Source organism: Protopterus annectens, chromosome 12.part0 (genome assembly GCF_019279795.1).
Source record: "Protopterus annectens isolate FY-2018-M chromosome 12.part0, PAN1.0, whole genome shotgun sequence".
Taxonomy (NCBI): Eukaryota; Metazoa; Chordata; order Ceratodontiformes; family Protopteridae; genus Protopterus; species Protopterus annectens.
Genome location: NC_056746.1, coordinates 121997429 through 122018987, shown reverse-complemented (window position 1 = coordinate 122018987; position 21559 = coordinate 121997429). Strand labels below are relative to the sequence as shown.

General features: G+C 39.5%; 1 protein-coding gene across 6 annotated transcripts in view; it reads right to left on the bottom strand.

The window, feature by feature from the left end:
- Window positions 1-21559, bottom strand: part of CIITA (class II major histocompatibility complex transactivator) — an 851446-nt gene that overhangs the window by 14847 nt on the left and 815040 nt on the right. For all 6 annotated transcript variants that reach the window (XM_044089141.1, XM_044089142.1, XM_044089145.1 and 3 more), the window contains one exon: window positions 9409-9512. In XM_044089141.1, coding sequence (XP_043945076.1) covers window positions 9437-9512 — 76 coding nt within the window. In that variant the 3' untranslated portion in view covers window positions 9409-9436. The remainder of the gene's footprint in view (window positions 1-9408; window positions 9513-21559) is intronic.

Below are 21559 nucleotides of genomic sequence, written 5' to 3'. Positions count from 1 at the left end.
TTCCTAAACACCCTTATCGCTGCTGGAGCCCACTTATGAAAATATTTGGTTTGAATAACCCAAATTATCCTCAACATCTTCATCTGAATCAGGGAAAAGAAAATGGATTGGTAATCTGTTCTCCTTTTTTTAAGAGACTGAACCAGATGTTGAAGGTTTAATTTCAGCTTTCAAGTCTCAGATTTTCTTTCCTCAAATGATTAGCAGGTGTCTGACCCCTGCAAAATGATGTTGAAATGCATACTGATGTCTGCTCCATCAGCATCTAGTCCACGGACATCTTAACAGCATTAACAAGGAAGTAATGACAGTTAGAACTGGTAAAGTCAGTGTACAGTGTCTGGGATCAGCTGAGGTTTAGACCGAGTAGCAAGGCCTGCTCTGGGTACCTGCAACCTGAAGTACTGCAGGAGGTAAAATGTTCTATCCAAAATCTCAAATGTTTAAATGTTTTATTTATCCCTCATTGACCAGGTTACTCCCTCTAGGCTAGCAGCCTCTTTTCAGGTGAGGTCCAAGGTGGTATTTATACTACTAGAGGAAATTTGGCCAGGTCATCAGATAACTTCTACTATTTTTGATAGGTGCCGTGGGATATTTTACATTCACCTGAGCAACCACCAACTGAAATAGATTGGGTCGTGGTTTAACTTTTTATCAAAAGGATGACCAGTAATCAATCTATCAGGTAAGGGGAATATAACCCACAACCTTCTGAACTAAAAGCAATTGTGCTAACTGTTGTGCCACTGACACTACATGAATTGTTTAAAAATAAGTTACCTTCCTTGTATTTAGAGTAGTTGAAGTGTCCTATTTAAACACTGTTCCTCCTTCCACAAACTCGGGCTTAAAAAGCTGACGGATAAGAAGACTGACAGCATAAAACAAGCTTCATATTCTAATGTGAATGGATGTCTAGCAATAAAATAAAGAGAAGTTTCACTCATTACAGAAGGGCTGTAAATACCTGATGCCCCCTCCTGAGAAGGCTCTGGATGTCATGGGTTTTATTTTATCTTAAATTTAGGGCGAGAATGTTTTCTATTCTTGTGTAAATGTTTTGATTTTTATAGCTTTTTATCAGATAAAACAGATGTTTTAGAGATACAAAAATTGAAGGAATAATTTCTTGTGATCAGTAAAAGGTTGTAACGTTTTTGTTCTCCTGGTTACGTTTTTTTAAATAAAGGTTTTGCACAGAAGGACTAAGTTCTATTATTGTGCTCCCCCAAACAAATTAACAATACAATTGAAATATTCCTAACACCCCTGGCAGACGGGGAAAAATCTGATGGCTGCAAGAGCATTTGATAGTGATTTTCGTAGGGTATGTCATTAGCCACATCCAAGTCCATTATACAGACATCTTAAAGCTATGCCTTATAATGCTGACAAAGAACCAAGGCAAATATCTGACAGGCTAGCTCTCAAAGCAAAATGACCATCTACCTCAGGTGGTATTAAAGAACAAAGAGCGAGGTGTTTTGTGCTTATCTAGAGCTGGGCTGCCATCTAGTGCCTGAGGCATGATACTAATTCCATGCAGCCCTCGGGGAAATGGGACTGCCAAAACGACACAGCTGGCAGAGTGACGTCTGCCTGCAACATTTTCCAAAACCATGTGCAAGATTTTTGGCAGAACTCATCATTATGATGTGCATTATGGCCACCCAGTGGGACCTCCCACATTTGGTGAAAACCGTCTTCAAAAAGCAGGTGTACAGATGAAGGGATGTTAAGCTTAAGGAAGAAGTGTGACCCTTGTTCTGTATAGTTGATGGGGTGTCCAATATCAGCCAATAAGGAAAGGATACTAACTCTAAAAACAGCAAGGCAGCTTCAGGCTCATTGACCTTTGCTCCCTTTATGTGGATGGCATCTCCCTAGAAACGAGCGACCACAGACGCGTCAATGATTTGGGGGGTGGGGGTCTAGGTCCACTGTGGCCACTTTATATCTTAAGTTTCAAGACAAACTGCTGATTCTGCAGCCGTGGCTACTGAAATCTGAGTTATATTAAATGTTGGACTTCTCTATCTCTTCTATTAACAACACTCTCATATCACCTGACTCTACTACCAACTAACTGCTAGGTGTGTGACTTGACAATCTACCTTTTGACTATCACATAACAACACTATTAAAACAAAACAATAGTACATAGGACTCTATAGAATCTAAACTTTTAAAACCCTCTTCCTACAGCCAAAGCTGGCACCTCTACACCTCATCTCTCATCTCTCTCTCTATGCCCTACCACCAATCTATACTAGCCTGAAGAAATCTAGTCTTTCTATTGACCACCACATACATACAATAGTATATAGTGATTCTGGTGTTGTAATCAATTTACAACTCACTACTGCACAACAACACTGCAACTTCACTGGCTGGACTGGCAACTTCTCTCCCTCTTCCCCCTTTTCCTCCCATCAAGAACTCATTCAAAGAACTTTTTATCAGCCTTCTCTTTCTAATCTCTTCACCCTTCTCTTAACCTAACCTGAACTCACTCTCTCCTCACTCCTCCTCCAAACTACCAAATCCAGCACTGGCTACCTTCTCTCCTTCTTCTAACTCCATCTCCAAATACTCTCACTTCTGCCCACTCTGACTCCACTGCTCACTGAACTGAACTCTTTTTTCAACTTTAGACTTAACCTAAACTCTAGACCTCTATGTCCTGCCTTAACTGACTATGTCCCTGATTTTACTTATTTCTGATTATCCTTATTCCCTTCTGCTCTTCTACTTCCTCATTTCCTCTTCTCCACTACTTTATCTTTTATTACTTCTTCCTTACTTCTCTTTTTCTGTTTATATTTCTCTTCTCCCTTTTTCTTTTCAGTTTTTTCTACTGCCTTTCTCTCTCTTGTCTCACTTCCTTCTTTCTTCTGACTTCATGTTAAATTCTTAATAAGTGTTCTTTTCATATAACATATACAACTAAGTTCTTACTTATGTTAACAATGACAATGAGTACATACAATAACAATCATATAATTTATGTTTTTCTTTTTTGTTTTGAATTTATTTTGTTGTTTTAGTTTATTTATTTCTTAATTTGGGTTTCTCCTCTTTGTCTCAAAATAAATGGAAATGACTAAGGTTCTAAAATAATATAAAATAATAAAATAAAATAAATAAATAAATAAGAAATAGGCTACTAATTCATTTTCATACTGAGAGGGTAGTCGTAACTGTACAAAATTCCAGGAAGGCCACAGAAAAATTCTGGCAACATCGATAGCACTACAGTACTGTGAGCAACTATTACCTGTCACAGAAGAAAAGGATTTTTGAAAAAAAATAAAGACACAACAGTACTTACTCCCACTGATGAAACAGTTGCTATACATTGTAGGAAATCAGTAGGTAAATCATACAGTGATGGTCTAATCTGTCTGGCAGTATGGATTAGGAAGGCAACTAAATTAACACCAACTAAAACATACAAAGCAAATTTGTAGTCCTGGGCGTGTACCTGTACTGATTACAGCATGGGGAAAGGTGACACAATATAACTACAGGCCAGGTTACAAATTCTGACTAAACTTACCAGAAGACTTTGGACATCTCTGTACAATCACACAGCATATCTATTTCCAAGACAGCTAGTCGAATGTATCTAGACCATTAGAAATAGTTAATAATGGTTTATTCAGCTCAGAGAATTGACCAATTGTACCTCGGCAGCCATTCTAGTGTTAACATAAAGAGATGTCTACTAGACATGAAAACCCTAGAAAATGAATCTGAAACATAAAAAAAATCATAGTGGTCAGGTTATTAATGGGACATAAACTGTATCACTGGAAACATGCTGTAGCACCACTTCAGTGTAATAAAAAGAATATTTACCCGTGGAACAATTATTTGTTTCTGGTATTAACTTAAATGTCAAAAAAATGTTACTTTGTAGTTTAGAACTGATGAAGGGGAAGAAGATGATTTTAACAAATGTATGCAAATACTGTGTGAAACTGTTGACAATATTGGGGAAGCTGTTTTAAAATGTGAAAAAACACATGGTGAAAAACTTGCTAAGTAAGAAATGCTGGCCAGCCCTAAATGAGGTTTATTTTGCGGGGACTTTTCTCATTTTATTAATGATTGTGACAAGGTACAACGTAACCAGTGTAGGGAGAAAGGACATACAGCACAGCAGGAGGGTGTGTGACTGACTGCAGGTTGTGTAAAAAAGGCACACTTTTGGAGGGACTGTCAAAAGCAAATCAAATAAATAATAAATAGTAAATAATGAAAAAGATGGAGAAAGGGAAGACCATTTCACGAAGGAAACGAGACTGGGGGTGGAGACCTAGGTAAAGGACAGGCTGCAGAAGAAAGAATATGAAGCGGGAAAAAGAAGAGAGAAAGTACATCCAGGAAGAACAGGGACTGACACTCTGACACTAACAGTTTCTGAAGTTCTAGTCAGTGAAATATCTGATTTTGAAGATCAAGGATTATTTATACATAATATTCAGTTGAGGAAAGAGCCAAAATAAGAAAAATTAAAATATAAAAATATTTCCCTAAACTTCAAAAGAAGGAAACACAATAATGTTCGACTGTATTATTAACATTGGGAGAAGGACAGAGATACTGTAAATGTGGCTAAATGTGCCGTGAATTTTATTCTGTTTGAGGATGTCGGATTCTTGACAAGTGAAGAAAGACTTCAAACAGAAAACTATGGGCTGGAAATATAATATGGAACTCAGACAATGAATGTTATTCTGAAGTGGCTGTGTACGGAAAAACAGTGAAAATACCAGATGTAGCACTGCTGAGGATGGGAGGGTCAACTCATGTGAATATGTGGAGGAGAGAACATGTTTACAGAATTATAACATTAGATGCATGTATGGGAAGTCTGAAGTAGTGCAGTTATGGAAGAATCATGTGACCATCAACTTCTATAACAACTGGTCTGAATGGTGGACTGAATTTAAAAAGAAGTATAAAACGTTTTTTCTGATGGCATGATGATGTAAGAAAGGAAGAGAAAGTGACGTAGGGCAACATGTAGACAGATGTACTACAGAATTTGGAGAATAATATAAGAAAGTATTATGATACAGAAAAAGAAATATATAAAAGAAACTGAAAAAAATAAGGTATTACTCTTTAGACACAGATATGTACAAGGGATAAGGGAGGAGGTATCTGCATAACTGGGTAAAATTGTAAAGGAGGATATTATTGCGAAATGAACAATTAAAAAAAGAGAGGTAAACAAGAACACAAGAGCGAATTATGAGTATTGTAGTACAGCACATGCACAACATGTTTAAGAGTAAAAAGAAAGAAAACAAGTGAGAATAGAAAGTAAAAAAAGTCCTGAATGACTTAAGGAAGAATTTATTTTTTATGTTATTTAACATTTGTTGACCAGGAAAATCTGACTAGAACAGAGCCTATTTTCAGTGGAGGCCCAGGGAGAAATGCTGTAGACGCAAGTCTTTGGAAAGGCAGGAGGAAACCAAAGAACCTGGAGGAAACCCACGCAAATGCAGGGAGGACATGCAGACTCCACACAGAAGGCACCCCAGCAGAGAATCGAACCACAGAACCTCTTGCTGTGAGGTGACAACGTTAACCACTGCACCACCAGAATACTACTAAAGAAATTACTAATAGTAGATTGGTTAAAGTACTTTAAGAAAGTATATGTTGATTCAGTATCAGGCCTGGATGGTATAGGGTATGGCATGCACAAGAAATTAATAGACTGACAAAGAGAGGAATTTGTAAATTAACTGAATGAATGGTTGAAGGAAGTATTTTATTTGCTTACAAAGAGTTATGTAGTGGGATATTAAAGTTTATATGGAAGAAAGATGAGAAGAATAAAATAAAAAAATGGAGACCCAACACACTAAATAAGACAGATTATAACATTTTTGTGAGAATAAAGTATAAGAATATTACAGAGGAGAATGGAAGGAAAGATGCGGAATATTATGGAAGAAAGTATATACGGTATAAAATGGAAAGGATCTCAAGAACTGTTATTAGTCGTGAGAAAAACTGCAGATGATATAAGTAAAAGAGAGGATGTGAAACTTATGGAAGGTGATATTAATAAGACATTTGGTACAGCAGGACAAGATGCTTTGTGGGATGTTATGGAGAAGTATGGAGTACGTAACAGAATTGGGCGAGTGTGTACATCAGCATATCAGAATAACAGAGTGACAGCGTTAGTGAATGGGTGGCTGAGTACAGAAATATGCGTGAAGTGTGGTATAAGAGAAGGATATCCCATGAGTGGGACATAGTTTGCAGTGGTAATGAATGTGACAGTGAGTGAAGTAAATATATACATATATTCCAGGGTTAGGAATGCCTGAAAGGAATACAACCTTTTTGTTAAGGATTCTAGAATTGAGCAGTGCCACCTTAAAATGGTTTTGTTTGGCTATTCAGGTAATTTCAAGTGACTGGCCTTGCCTAAAAATGGCACTATGGGGACAATGTCTTGGCGAATATACAGAAGCTATGAGATGAGAGATGCAGGCCATCCCTAGCAAAGCAGCCAGGGTTGTCAATCATCTCCTCACAGGCTGCTACATATATATTTACTGGATCCCCTTAGAATGACACCAGTAACTGAGGCAATAATTAAATACAATTATCTTTTGTTTGTACCGAGGCATCATTCTAGTAATGGCACCATACTGACATGTGCACTCCACAATCTCTGTCTTGTCTCTCTTCATACGATTCAAGAAGGTATTTCTCAAATCAGTCACCCCACGTGCATACTTTTCAGCTCATATTCATACTGGGTTGAAGGGACGTGCAGGCCCTAGTGATATTGAGAAGCCAGGCATCTGAAAGACAACTAACTGTCCCTCTGTTCTTGGTCAGCCTAGTAAGCTGACCATCTGTGCCTTTAACTACAGAGCTGCCTCTGACCAGGACGTTGCCAAATATACAACCTTGGTCATGTTGCCTTAAGGTTTTCTACATGCTGGTTGTCTGAGCCCTTTTTGTGTAACGGAATGTGCTGGATGTTAGTTTAACATGATGCCTAGATTTAGAGTTCTACAACGCTTGGGTAGAGATGTTTTAAGTGCATCAACATAAGACAGGTTTGTGTTGACAGTATGTGGAAGCTGTGTAGGTGTGTGTGGGAGTTAAGACTTTAAGCTCACTGCAGGCTACTGGTTGAGAACGGAACATCTCCAGCTTCATTAAGTATTTATACCGCTCACAGATGGATTCCTTTGGGTTAAGTAGGAGTTTGTTTTCAATGAGTAATCTGCAATTGTTTGGGTTATTAAAATCAGTTCCATCAGATTAGCAGTTACTACTGCAGCTTAAAAAAAGGTTTTGCCAAAAGTATATGTGAGGTCACTATCTGGACATTCTGTGCATATTTTCTTAGCATTACAAATAGGATGTCTGTTCTACAGGTAGAAGCAGGATTTGCTCCGGTGCTCTGGCAGATCATGGTGTAGCCTAGCTGACCCTAACTGACCACTGCCAAGAGCCAGGGATCACGCCTTGGCACTCTTTCCATCATTCTGGAATTCGTGCAGCTGTGATATTTATGATGAACATAGTATATTTCTACACTAGACATAACAGTTTCTGTTCAAATGTAAGACCACTGCTTCAGGACAGGTTCTCTCCTTTCACCATTTGCATTGTGAATCTGCATACTGTATGTTCACTACTCTTACACAGTCATGGTTTTTCCTTTGGTGTATTTTTCAAGTGCTGTTTCACAGAAGTGGATTTCTATTCATACCTGTCCTTTACACAAACATATTGCACCTCCTTTGAGTATTATTCTATTTAATTAATATAACTTAAACAAATAAAAGTATACAAGTCTCATAATTTGCTAATTTAATAGTTAAAGAAACAGTATTTCCATTTTTCCTTGTTTTTCAAGTTTAGACTTTTAAGTAAATTGGATACTGAACAAGAATAGATCCCTTCTATTATATTACACAAAAACATATCACTGTTAGCAGGGTTCACAGGTTCATATATGTTTACTAAATTAATGACCTCAAGGGCCTTTTTTAAGTGTAGACATGCATCCCAAATCTCTCATAAGTTCGGGTACCCTTGATAAGTACAAGGAGAGGCCTGGGAGATTAACCATTTACAGGCTGCCTATATCCACTGGAAACATATATGCCAAACCAGGGATGAATTTCCTGTTCCCTATCCAATTATCCAGGTTACACTTGAATTGGGTTTGGGAAGAACTCTGCTTCACATGGATGGGGAGCCTGTTCCAGAGATGGGGTAGTCTCTGGGATATATATCTGTCTCTCCAGCAGGTCCTATTTATATAATACAGAAGGTTTAAATCTTTAGAATGGGTAATTCTGGTGCTATTTGTTTTGTGTATATGCAGGAGGTCCATCAGAGTGGGGTCTGACATTGCCCTGTATGCCAGCCACAGATCTCCCCTCAGCCTGTAGGACACAGAATACAGGGTTTGGGCCTTGAGGCGGTCTGCAGTATAAGGAAATACATTCCTCAGGCATTTTACACACTTAATGGCTAGTCTCTGCCTCGGTGGAATTACTAGGCCATGGAACCCTATCTGTAATAATCCTTCATAAGGTGTATCGCATCACCAAAGGAAACATGACAGCAGAGGATTGACAGGTATCAGATTTACCCTCTTCATTACGGAATTTTGAGATGTTGACTGCTGTCAGTACCATGATCCTATTCCACACAGAATAAGCATTGTAGATGTACATCTTTCAGACGAATCTGGCACATACTTGTTGGCAATTTTAACAGAGTACAGCACTAATGCATCATGACAATTAGATAGCTCATTCTAATTGTTTTAAACACTAAAGGAGATTGTGGCACAGATCATTGACAAAGAGTAACAGAGCAGAAAACAGCAGGTAGCCTTGCAAAACACACACAAAAAAGAAACAATTAACTTTAGGGAGACAAAAATGATTGACTAAAGATGTGTGGTGTATACTCTGTCTAGACCTGTAGTTCCCCTAAACAGCCATGGCTCAAATCTACATGCATTGCATGCCTGCATTCCTGCATGACTGACCCACTGCTAAAAATGACCAAGCCAGGGACTGATATATATTTGTGGCTAATTTTCCAACCATTTTATAATTCCTGCTATAGTGATCCTTGCATAATGTCTCTGCTTCAGTACTACATTTGTTTTTACAAGCCTGCAGCTGTGACCATCTAGAGGCAAAATAACCATAATATGTCTATTTGAGTGAGAAAAAAGGCAGTCATTAATACGTAGCGTGATATGGAAAAGTTATGAAAATGTTCTCATAATGCTGCCAACATATTCTAGTTGAAGAAATGCATACATTCTGCTGATGTCCCATTATAGCTGCTATACAATTTTCTCATGACATTGCAATTTGTACGTACCTTCAGTTTTTTCCAGTGTTGGTATGAATCAGAGTAAATCAATTCTAGGGTCTTCCTTTTTAAGGTGCTCAAGGACAGCATGGGGGATTGTTGTATTCCACAACCTGAAAAAAAGACACAAAAGAAAGGCAAGTAAGTTTATATTAAAAAAACATTCAAATAACCACAGCTATAACCAAAATTAAAGATCATTCCAAATAACCACAGCTATAACCAAAATTAAAGATCATTCCAAATAACCACAGCTATAACCAAAATTAAAGATCATTCCAACTAACCACAGCTATAACCAAAATTAAAGATCATTCCAAATAACCACAGCTATAACCAAAATTAAAGATCATTTCAAATAACCACAGCTATAACCAAAATTAAAGATCATTTCAAATAACCACAGCTATAACCAAAATTAAAGATAATTTCAAATAACCACAGCTATAACCAAAATTAAAGATCATTCCAAAATTAAAGAAAATTCCACTCCTGGATTATACTTTTTGTGATGGTATAGATGAAAGGTATAAATATTTTTTTTTCTTTGGAAGGTATAAATATTGATCTTGTAATCAGACATGCCTGAATGACTGAAGTGGGAAGGGGAGTCACTTGATTTGTTTCAGGAGTAAACATAAACAGGAATACTATTACCACAATCCCAATTTCTTAAAATTTCAGTTTAAATCTCCTCATATGCAGTCTTGACAGAAAATATAAACAGGACTGGACAGGAGAGTCATTCATATATTCATTCAAGCAGAGGACACTGACAGATGGTTTGATACAAATGTGCACCTGTCATGAAGTGCCCATTAGTATCATCTTTCTACCTGCATTATCAAGCACGTATCTTTACTCTGCTCATGTTACTAGTTAAGGAAGCTCTACCCCATTCAAGTACAACAACAACACAACTACAAGAAGAGGAAGAACAATAACTACAAGAAGAGGAAGAACAACAACTACAAGAAGAGGAAGGACAAGAACTACAAGAAGAGGAAGAACAATAACTACAAGAAGAGAAAGAACAGTAACTACAAGAAGAGGAAGAACAGTAACTACAAGAAGAGGATGAACAACAACTACAAGAAGAGGAACAACAACAACTACAAGAAGAGAAAGAACAACAACTACAAGAAGAGGAAGAACAACAACTACAAGAAGAGGAAGAACAACAACAACAAGAAGAGGAAGAACAATAATTACAAGAAGAGGAAGAACAACAACTACAAGAAGAGGAAGAACAATAACTACAAGAAGAGGAAGAACAATAACTACAAGAAGAGGAAGAACAACAACTACAAGAAGAGGAAGAAGAAGAAGAAGAACAACTACAAGAAGAGAAAGAACAATAACTACAAGAAGAGGAAGAACAACAACTACAAGAAGAGAGAGAACAATAACTATAAGAAGAGGAAGAACAACTATAAGAAGAGGAAGAACAACTATAAGAAGAGGAAGAACAACAACTACAAGAAGAAGAAAGTACAGTTGTGTACACCTACCATAAATGTAGATGTTCGAGTGTCTTCACTGTTGCAGTCATAACTGTAGGGTGCTCCTGCCGGCAGGCAGCCCGAGGTCGGCCAGAATCCCAAAGTCTGGGTCCGGCGTCGGCTGTATAGGCTAGTACCCTGACGTCAATGCAGCTTTGGTACATAGCCCTCAGCCGACGCCATCTTCTCCAGCCTTTCTTGCCCTAGATGTCAGAAGTCCCCAACAAACCAAAAATGAATCCAACAAGGAAACACAAATACACCACAAAAAAGGAAAAGAGGGGATAGGAGGGAGGAAACCCGACTGCAACAGTGAAGACACTCGAACATCTACATTTATGGTAGGTGTACACAACTGTACTATGTTCTTCGTGTTTCACTGTTGCAGTCATAACTGTAGGGTGGAATCCCAAAGCAGTGTAAAAGGGAGGAGGCTTTAGATAGAAGAAGGGAAGCAAGAATACCCTGCAACACAGCAGAGGCAAACCCTGCCCTGGACTTAGAAAACAAGGGGAGATTGTAGTGCTTGGAAAAAGTATGCACAGATCTCCAAGTGGCAGCTTCCAAGATATCCTTGGTAGGGACTCCTCTGAGGAAAGCTGTAGAAGTGGCAGCTGCTCTAGTAGAGTGACTTCTAATGGTACCTGGAAACTGTTTCCCATGATGAGTGTAACAAAATCTGATTCCATAAGCAATCCATTTGGAAATAGTTTGTTTAGAAATAGGTTTTCCAAGAGAACTGGAGGCAAAGGAAACAAACAATTGGTTAGACTTTCTGAAATCTTTAGTCTTGTCCAGGTAAAATCGTAACTGTCTGTGCACATCTAATGAATGCAAAATCCTTTCCCCTTTGTTTTGAGGATTTGGAAAGAAAGGAAGGTGAATTGTCTGATTTAAAGCCACTTTCGAAATCACTTTAGGCATGAAAGTAGGATTGGTCCTCAAGGATACTCTGTCCTGATGGAAAATAAGGTATGGTTCCACAGCCATGAGAGCTTGCAACTCTGAGACCCTTCTGGCAGAGGTCAATGCTAACAAAAGAACAGTCTTCCAGGATAGAAACTTAATATCTGAAGATGCAGCAGGCTCAAAAGGAGGCAAAGTAAGTTTTTCTAAAACATAATTAAGATCCCAGGCAGGGACAGGAGGGGTCCTTGGAGGCCGCAAATTTTTAGCCCCTCTCAAGAACTGCTTCACCAAAGGATGAGAAAAAACAGGAGGATCAGAACTGAAATGAGAGATAGCAGAAGCATGAATCTTAATGGAAGAAAAGGAAAGTCCTTTAGATAAAAGTTCGAAGGTAAAGCAAAATAGAAGAGAGATCAGGTACCTGAGGATCAGAACCTCGGTCCTGCATCCAAATAGAAAACCTCTTCCATTTAGAGGCATAGGATTTCCTAGTGCTAGGCCGTCTAGCTTCCAAAAGAACATCCAAAACTTGTTTGGGAAGACTAGAAGGAATCAAATTCCTTTGAAGAGCCAAGCTGCCAGGCAAAGGGTCTTGAGATTGGAATGTAGTAACTGACCCTGATGCTGGGACAGAAGCGAAGGGTTCAGTGGGAGAATCCAAGGAGGCCCCAAGAACAGGAGCTTTAAAGTTGGATACCAAAACTGTCGAGGCCAATTTGGAGCAATCAAGATGAGGAACTTGGGCTTGTCCTGTTTTATTTTCAGTAATACCCGAGGTAGTAGAGGAAGAGGAGGGAAGGCATAAGCTGAAAGGCTTCTCCAGCTGAAGGACAGGGCATCCACTCTCCAAGCTGCTTTGTGGAAGGACCTGGTGCAAAAGCGAGGCAGCTGATGATTGAGATGGGATGCAAACAGATCTATTTGGGGACATCCCCAAACTGCAGTAATCCTGTTGAACAAGTTGGTGTCTAGCATCCATTCGTGAGGATCTGAAATGTTTCTGCTCAGGCTGTCTGCTAAGAGATTCTGTTTCCCTGGAATGAATTGAGCCTGGAGATGTAGATTCAAATTTAGAGCTGTGTCCCATAAACCCATAGCTAGTCTGCAAAGGGGTATGAATGAGAACCCCCCTGCTTGTTGATGTACCACATGACCGTGGTGTTGTCTGTGCGAATTAGCAGAGGGCCTGGTTGTAGAAGATTCTTGAAGGCTAGAAGGGCATTTTGAACTGCCAACATTTCCTTCAGATTGATGTGCCAGTGAAGATGGTCCTTTGTCCAGGTTCCCTGCTGGCAATTGTCTAGAAAGTGTGCTCCCCAAGCATAATCCGAGGCGTCCGTGGTTAGGATTTGAGTAGGTTGAGGAAGACGGAAAGGTTTTCCTTCGTTTGAAGTGCATGCCCTGGACCACCAGAGGAACTCCTTCTGAAGGCAGGGGATCAGAGGAATCAGAATATCCAGATCGTGGTAATGCTGTGACCATATGAAGCTTTCTCATGTGAAGCCTTGCGTTTGGAATCAACAGAATGCAGGAAGCCATGTAGCCCAGAGCCTGCAGGAATTTCCTTGCAGTGAGCTGAGATAGAGTTGCCAAGGTGTTGAAAGTAGAAGCCAGCTGAATTTGTTTTTCTGGAGTGAGGAAGGCCCTTTGTAAGGTTGTATTTAAGAGGGCTCCCAAGAATACCATTTGTTGAGAAGGGATCAAATGTGACTTTTTTATGTTTACTGAGAATCCCAGTAGGAGGAGAAGACGTTGAACAAAGTCCAGATGTTGAAGCAGAAGATCTTTGCTGTCTGCCTGAATAAGGCAGTCATCCAAATAGGGGTAAATCTGGATCCCTGAAGTCTGCAGTAAGCCACTACTGGTGCCAGGCACTTGGTGAAGACTCTGGGCAGTAGATAAACCAAAGGGCAGAACAGAGAATTGAAAGTGCCTCGAACCTGCCTTGAACCTGAGGAATTTCCTGCGTTCTTGTCTGATGGGAATATGTAAATAGGCTTCCTTTAAGTCCAATGTCACCATCCAGGCGTCCTGAGAGAGCATTGGAATTAGCTGTTGCAGAGTAAGCATCTTGAACTTTGGAATTTCCAAAAAGGTGTTTAACACAGAAAGGTCCAGAATAGGTCTCCAAGAGTTTTGTTTTCTGGGAACCAGAAACAGTCTTGAATAAAACCCTTTTCCCATTTCCGAGAGTGGAACAGGCTCTATGGCTCTCATGGCCAGAAGAGCATCCACTTGAGCTAAGGCCTCTGACCATTGAAGTTTTGGCAGATCTGGCCAACCGTGAGTCCTTGGCAAAGTGTGAAAGTGGAATTTGTAACCTTTTAAAATCACGTCCAATACCCATCTGTCCTGGGTAATATGAGTCCAATTTCTGTAAAAAAGAGACAGTTTTCCTCTGAGGGGGCGTCCAGGTGAAGGGGTCCTGAAGCCCAACCGAGAGAGTCATTGAGTTTGCTTTCTTTGAGATTGGGATCTGTCTTCTCCCCTTCTAGGTGAAGAAGCAGTCCATTGTCTAGATCTGTAAGAGGCCTGGCCTTGACCACGACCTCTGGAGCGCCTATATCTTCCCCTTTGAGGCCTGTCAGACGTGTGAAAGGACCAATTTTTAGAGGGCCAATTCCTGGAAAATCTAGGAGGCTGAACTTGCAAGAAATCTTTTACAGTCTGCATAGACTTTGCCTTTTCCTCCATCTTTTTAATAACTTCCTCAGCCTTAGATCCAAAAAGAACATCTTGTTGAACAGGGGCATCTAATAACTTAGCCTTAACCTGTTCAGGCAAACTTTGTTCACGAAGCCAGGCATGTCTCCTAATAACAGTACCAGAGGCAGCAGCCCTGCAAGAAGCATCCAAAGCATCAAAACCACAATGTAAGCTATGCTTGTTAACCTGTTCAGTAGCATGCAAAACATCCTGAAGTTCCTTATCCTCTGCACAAGCAGGAAGGGAAGCAAGCTTTTGCTTTAAAACAGACAAAAGAAATTGCTGATATTTAAACATATGAAACTGGCAATTTAAAGCCCTTACAGACAGGGTAGCAGAAGTATATACCTTTTTTCCCCACCTGTCTAAAGCACGAGAATCCTTTTCAGAGGGAATAGGATTTTTAGAAGTAGCAACCTTAGCAGCCTTAGAGCCCTGAGAAATAGTTTCAGGATCGCAGAAGGGTTTTTAAATAAAAATAAATGAGAGTCAGGAACCCTATAAAATCTATCAGGCTCAGAAGGAGCAGGAGGCATGGAATCAGGATTCAAATTAGCCTCAGAAAAAGCATCATCCACAATGTCTAAAACAGGAGGGATAGCTAAAGGCCTATGCTGAGGAAGAAGAAGAAATTCTCTAAGCCTCTTCTTGGAAGCAGAATATTCCTGCCCTTCCCAATGAAAATGTTCCCTCATCTCATGCAGGGTTTCCCCAAAAGAAAAATCCTCAGGCGGAGAGACAGAGGGTAAAGAGTCCTCAGCATCCGAATCCTCATAAGGGGGAAAGGAATAGTCCTGATCTGAGGAAGAAACAGAAGATACAGAAGCCTGGTCAGAGGAATCCAGAGTAACATCCTGTCGAGGCCTTTTCTCAGGAGGGGGGTGAGAACCCCTAATCATTGTAAGCAAATCTTCAGCCATCCTCAATAATTGCTTTTGTGTCTTGGGAGTGGATTCAGAAGCAGCTTGAGCTGGAACTTTAGACTTAACAGGAGTCTTTGTCTTTGCCTTTGAAATAGTAATGTGAGTAGACCTGAAAACCCCCTCAGAAGCCGGTACCTGCACAGCGGTTCCGGACCCATCTGAAGGAGCGACGTCCGAAGGTCCTGCAGCAGTTAAAATACTGGGCCTTGATGGCTCCCCATGGGAGTCCGTATCGGCCATCGGTTCAGAAGTGGCGGACGACAGGGGCTGCAAAAGTGCCTCACTGACAGCCGAACCGGACGCTGGCTCCAGCTGCAACGAGTCCTGTTTGGACCTCGGCGGCCTGTCTTTGTCTTTGCGCTTCTTTTGGACTCCGGTAGTGTCCGACGACATTCTATAATTGAAGCGTCTGCCAAAATAATTTAAAGCCCAATCGTACCTGCGCTTGATAGTACGAGAGTTGAAACTGGCACAGAACCGACAACAAGAAACGTCGTGGTCAGGGCCTAAGCAAGGTAGACAGTAAGAGTGGAAATCTTTATGAGGTATTTGTTTCCCACACGCTATACAATTATTAACTTTTTCTGACATCGGAGGAACAAGAAAAAGATTCCCCAATGGGGTACTTAGCTTTGAGAAGAGAAGTAAGAACTTCGGACCGACAACAACCAAATACGCTGTTCGATAATCGCCAACCAACGACTTGCGAGCTGCTTTCCACCGCACGGCAAGAAAGACTCGAGAAGATGGCGTCGGCTGAGGGCTATGTACCAAAGCGTACTGACGTCAGGGTACTAGCCTATACAGCCGACGCCGGACCCAGACTTTAGGATTCTGGCCGACCTAGGGCTGCCTGCCGGCAGGAGCACCCTACAGTTATGACTGCAACAGTGAAACACGAAGAACATCTACAACTATCACACCAACAACAAAAGAGAATAAAACTTTGCACAATGCACACAGCCCCCACCCCCCCCAAAAAAAAACACTAGTCAGCTACATTAAGTCCCAAAAATGAATTTTAGCTTTTCCATAATTAAAAAAAATATACTAAAAAAATAAATACGTAAAACTCAGTCCACAATAAGGCAACCAGAAAATGGCATTACTTGTCAAACTGTTCCAAATTCAAAAGTCTTCTCTAAGTAAGGTCAAACTATAAAAGATAACTGAATATTAATATAATTGAATACAACTGTCTCTACACCCACTAAAATAGTACAAAAAAATAAGCAACCTGTGTTTCACTAGTGACATGGGTACTGGAGCAGCTGAGTGCATGTGAGTGGGTGAGTAATAGTGATTGGTCGATTTTCATCTCATCAGTCCTAGTTTCATAGGTATATACTAGGCTAATGACCCCAACACCCTTTATAAGCCTAGCCATGCAAGCCAAACCAATTGTGTCCCCTTGAAACGTGTGCATTAGTTGGAGGGGAGTGTTTGTTAGCAGGGAGATGTTAAGAGGTTGCTAAAAAATTACATGAGGGGGGATATGTTAGGAAGTTGCTACACATTTATGGGGGGTGTTAGGAAGGTGATAAAAATTTATTTTGAGGTGCATGTTAGTTTGCTGTTGGCCTTTGTAACAGGCATGGGGGCCAACCAGAGGATGAATTTACAATTTCCCACCTGGTGGCCAAGGTTAAGATTGAATAGGGTTAGGGATGGACTGTGCTTCACATGAATGGGGAGCCTATTTCAGAGCACAGGGATTCTTTGAGACACATGTCTGTCTCATTAGCATGTTCTAGTTATATCGCAAGCAAAGTTTAAATTCCTGGATCTAGTGCTACTGGTTTTGCTTGTTTTGCAGATGTGCTGGATATAAGGATGCCTTACATGCCAGGCACAGATCATCTCTCAGCAACCTGTATGAGACTTCGTACAGAGGCAGGGCTCTAAGGTGATCTGTACAATATATTAACACCCTAGACTGTCTTAGGTTTATAGGTTCATAGTTAAGCGTCAGGCTAGCTGGCCTTGTGAGAGATTTTAAACCTAGCTAATTTTCCTCAACGGTGAGAATCAAACCCTGTAGCTTGTCTCTGTGAGGTAAACACCTTAACTGTTATGCCACCCCCCCCATATCCCTTGGTGAGGAACCTCTGTGGGTGTTCAAACTGTTGCATATGCCTAGTCAGGTACACGTCAAATGGGCCACTATAATCAATGATGGGGTCTGGTAAGGGCCAAACAGAATGGAACTGTTACTTCCTTGGACCTGGATGCCATACCCTTGCATATAATTTGGGGGACTCGGAATGATTTTCTTACTACCTTGGCTGTGTGTTGGTCAAAGGCCAGATTATTTACTCCACATGATCACAGGTTTCTAACTACCAGGTCAACTCTTACGGGCGTCTTCTCAATGGAATAATTTGCCCAGATGGGTATTTTCCCAAATGGCACTATAATGCACTTCTTTGCATTGAGTTTTAATTCATGACTTTGGCAACAGTTTTTTATTTGCATTAAACCTTCTTGCAGGATGTTAGTATCATGGGGGTAATTTATGATGGCGCCCAATTTGCAGTTGTCTGTGACTTAGTGAGCCAGAGGCCTTTGACATTAGCCTTGACCTCTGAGGAGTAGATGCCAAACAGGAGCAGGCCCAGTACAGAGCCCTGTAGTACTCTTCTGGTGACCTGCCTCTTAGTGGAAGTGGTCTCACCAATCCTGACTTCTTGGGTTCTATCTGTGAGCAAGCTGGCAATCCAGTGAGTTATACAAGTATTTATGCCTAGCTTGGTGAATTTGTCCACAGTAACTGAAGGGGCTATTATATCAAATGCTTTAGCCAGGTCTAGGTAGGTGATACACCATTTTCCCTTCATCCATTGTCTTGGTTACCTTCTCAAAGAGGTCAAAAAGGTTAAATAGGCATAACCTTCCTTCGACAAAACCAAAATAGGATGACTGTAGGTTGCCAGTGTCTTTGTTGACCATTTCCATGATAATTCGTTCCACTGATGGTCTACCCTTGTGAAGGAGGATAATCATTACGGTCCTCCATTTGCTTGGTATGTAGCCTGTTTTGAGGCTGTAGCTGAAAAATGACTCAAGTGATTCTGATAGGTCATGTGTCTGGATATTTAGGAGGCAACCCGGGATATTGTTAGTCCCATCTAAGCTGTATTTCTAGTTTTGGGAAACGCCATTATGACTCGAGTGGTTCTGAAAGGTCAAGTTTTAGGCTATTTAAGAGGCAACCTGGGATATTGTTGGCCCCCTACTAAGGCTGTGTTTTTAGCCTCACTGAGCACCACTATGACCTGCTCCCTACTGATTGTTGGGGGGTATTGTTGGTAAGGATTTCATGAGGGGTGGCATGGGGTAAATTTATCGACCAGCGCATTTGTCAATCTGTGAATATGGTACCATTCACTTCCAGTTCTGCACCCTGTTGCTTGTTACCTTTGAGGTTCCAGATATAGCTGTAGAAGGCCTTGTGGTGGTCTTGAGCCTGAGAGGCTATCTTGACCTTGTAATTGGCCTTGTTGGACTTAGTTAGCCCTCGTTTCCAGTTTAGTTGAATTATTGAGCCTGTTATGAAATTTCTGATTTTGGGCATAACTTTTTTTTTTATTATATACCCTGTTATACAGCAGTGCTATGATCCTGGGGTGCTTTGTGCTACAAAGTGGGCGTACTGCTTGGCTGGAGGTTGTGTCTGCAAGGACGTGTGCATCAACATGGTGCTTGCAGGGTGGTTTAGGTGGGGGGGGGGGGTTTAGAACACATTCCCTTGCAGAAATATGACAGTGCACCAGAATATTTGATTTCCTCACTGTCTCTGGATGTGAGTTAGGTTGAGCCCAGAGAAAGTTAAGATGGTTCTGGTATGTCCGGCAAACATGGAAATATGCTGATGGCAGTTGATGGCTATTTGTGTGGAGGAGGGGGAGGGAAGTAATACCTCAAAATAAACACCACCTTGGGTCTCTCCTGAAAAGGGGTTACTAACCTAGTAGGACTAACCTGGTCAACAAGAATAAATAAATAAATAAATAAAAGTACAGCAACCTTTAAAATGTAGGTTCTCATTAGTGCAAATCCCAGAATATCTTGACTGAATGACCTATGTGAAAATGTGAACTTACATATACTAAGTCAAAGACTGCTGTTGCCCTTTCCTCTAAGGTATGTCAATGTTGGAATTGGTATATGCAAATTTACGGGGTGTGGAAGAGTGCTTCAAAGAAGAAGAGCAACGTTCAACATTTGCTGTTTTCCTGTGTTTTGGCCGTTTTCCCTTAGTTTTAAAAGTCTTAACATTTCAATAGGGAGCCTAAAAATGCAGAGTTAGAGCAAGATAACACCAAAAAGACAACTCATTTATAAAAAATACACAAAGTAAAGTCCATTTAAATCAATGGAAAACAAATCAAAGAGCGGATGAACGAAGTGAGTGGATGGGTTTGGTTTGCGTGATACATAAAATATCTTGAACTGTCAGAATGTGGAATTTGGTTCACGAGTTGTGGCTTCACCATTTGAAGTATTTGTCTAAACCTGCAGCATAAGATATTCCATGTATTGTGCATAAAACCCCCATCCATACAGGTACATCAATCTTGTCAGTCTACACCCCCCCCCCACACACACACACAAACACACACTCCACTTTACATTTATTAGACATGAATGTTTTGGCGACTCACAACTTCACCAACTCAAGCCCAAAGTATAGGGCTTTTCCAGCTAAATCACCTTTAACTACTTTATTGGCTGCTGCCAAAGAAGACCACCTGCTTTTTCACCTTCAGTAAAAACAGCTTTACTATTATTATTTATTTGCTTTTGTTTACCAGGAAAGTCCATATGGGAATGGAAATGCCCACTTTCAGCAGAGGTCCAATAAGAAAAGCTATAAAACAAGGATAGAAATACATTTTTGACAATTCAAAAGAAAAATATTATTTACAAAAATAGTACAGAACATTAATACAATTGATTGAAATGTATTGAATTACACTGTTAAAAGTTGCAAGATCTTGAGACAGGTCAGTGGATGATTACAGCTTAAATGAAGTTATTTGAATTAAGTGGTTAAGGCTTTTAAGTAATGTAAGAATTCCTGTGTTGCAGCAGAATAATTCACAATATATTATACATTATACCATCGAACTCAAAATATATTTTGTATTATACCATCAAACTCACACTATATTATATAGTATACCATCGAACTCACAATATATTATACCATCAAACTCACAATATATTATACCATCAAACTCAAACTCACAATATATTACATATTATACCATCAAACTCACAGCACATTATATATTATACCATCAAACTTATAATACATTATATAGTATACCATCGAACTCACAATATATTATATACTATACCATCAAACTCGCAATATATTATATATTTTATACCATCAAACTCACAATATATGATATAGTATACCATCAAACTCACAATATATTATACCATCAAACTCACAACATATTATATATTATACCATCGAACTTACAATATATAGTATACCATCAAACTCACAATATATTATATATATTATACCACTGAACTCACAATATATTATATATTATACATATTATACCATCAAACTCACAATATATTATATATATTATACCACTGAACTCACAATATATTATACATATTATATCACGGAACTTACAATATATTATATAATATACCATCAAACTCACAATATATTATACCATCAAACTCAAACTCACAATATATTACATATTATACCATCAAACTCACAGCACATTATATATTATACCATCAAACTTATAATACATTATATAGTATACCATCAAACTCACAATATATGATATAGTATACCATCAAACTCACAATATATGATATAGTATACCATCAAACTCACAATATATTATATATTATACCATCAAACTCACAACATATTATATATTATACCATCGAACTTACAATATATAGTATACCCTCAAACTCACAATATATTATATATATTATACCACTGAACTCACAATATATTATATATTATACATATTATACCATCAAACTCACAATATACTATATACTATACCATCGAACCCACAATATATTATATATTACACCATCGAACTCACAATACATTATATAGTATACCAT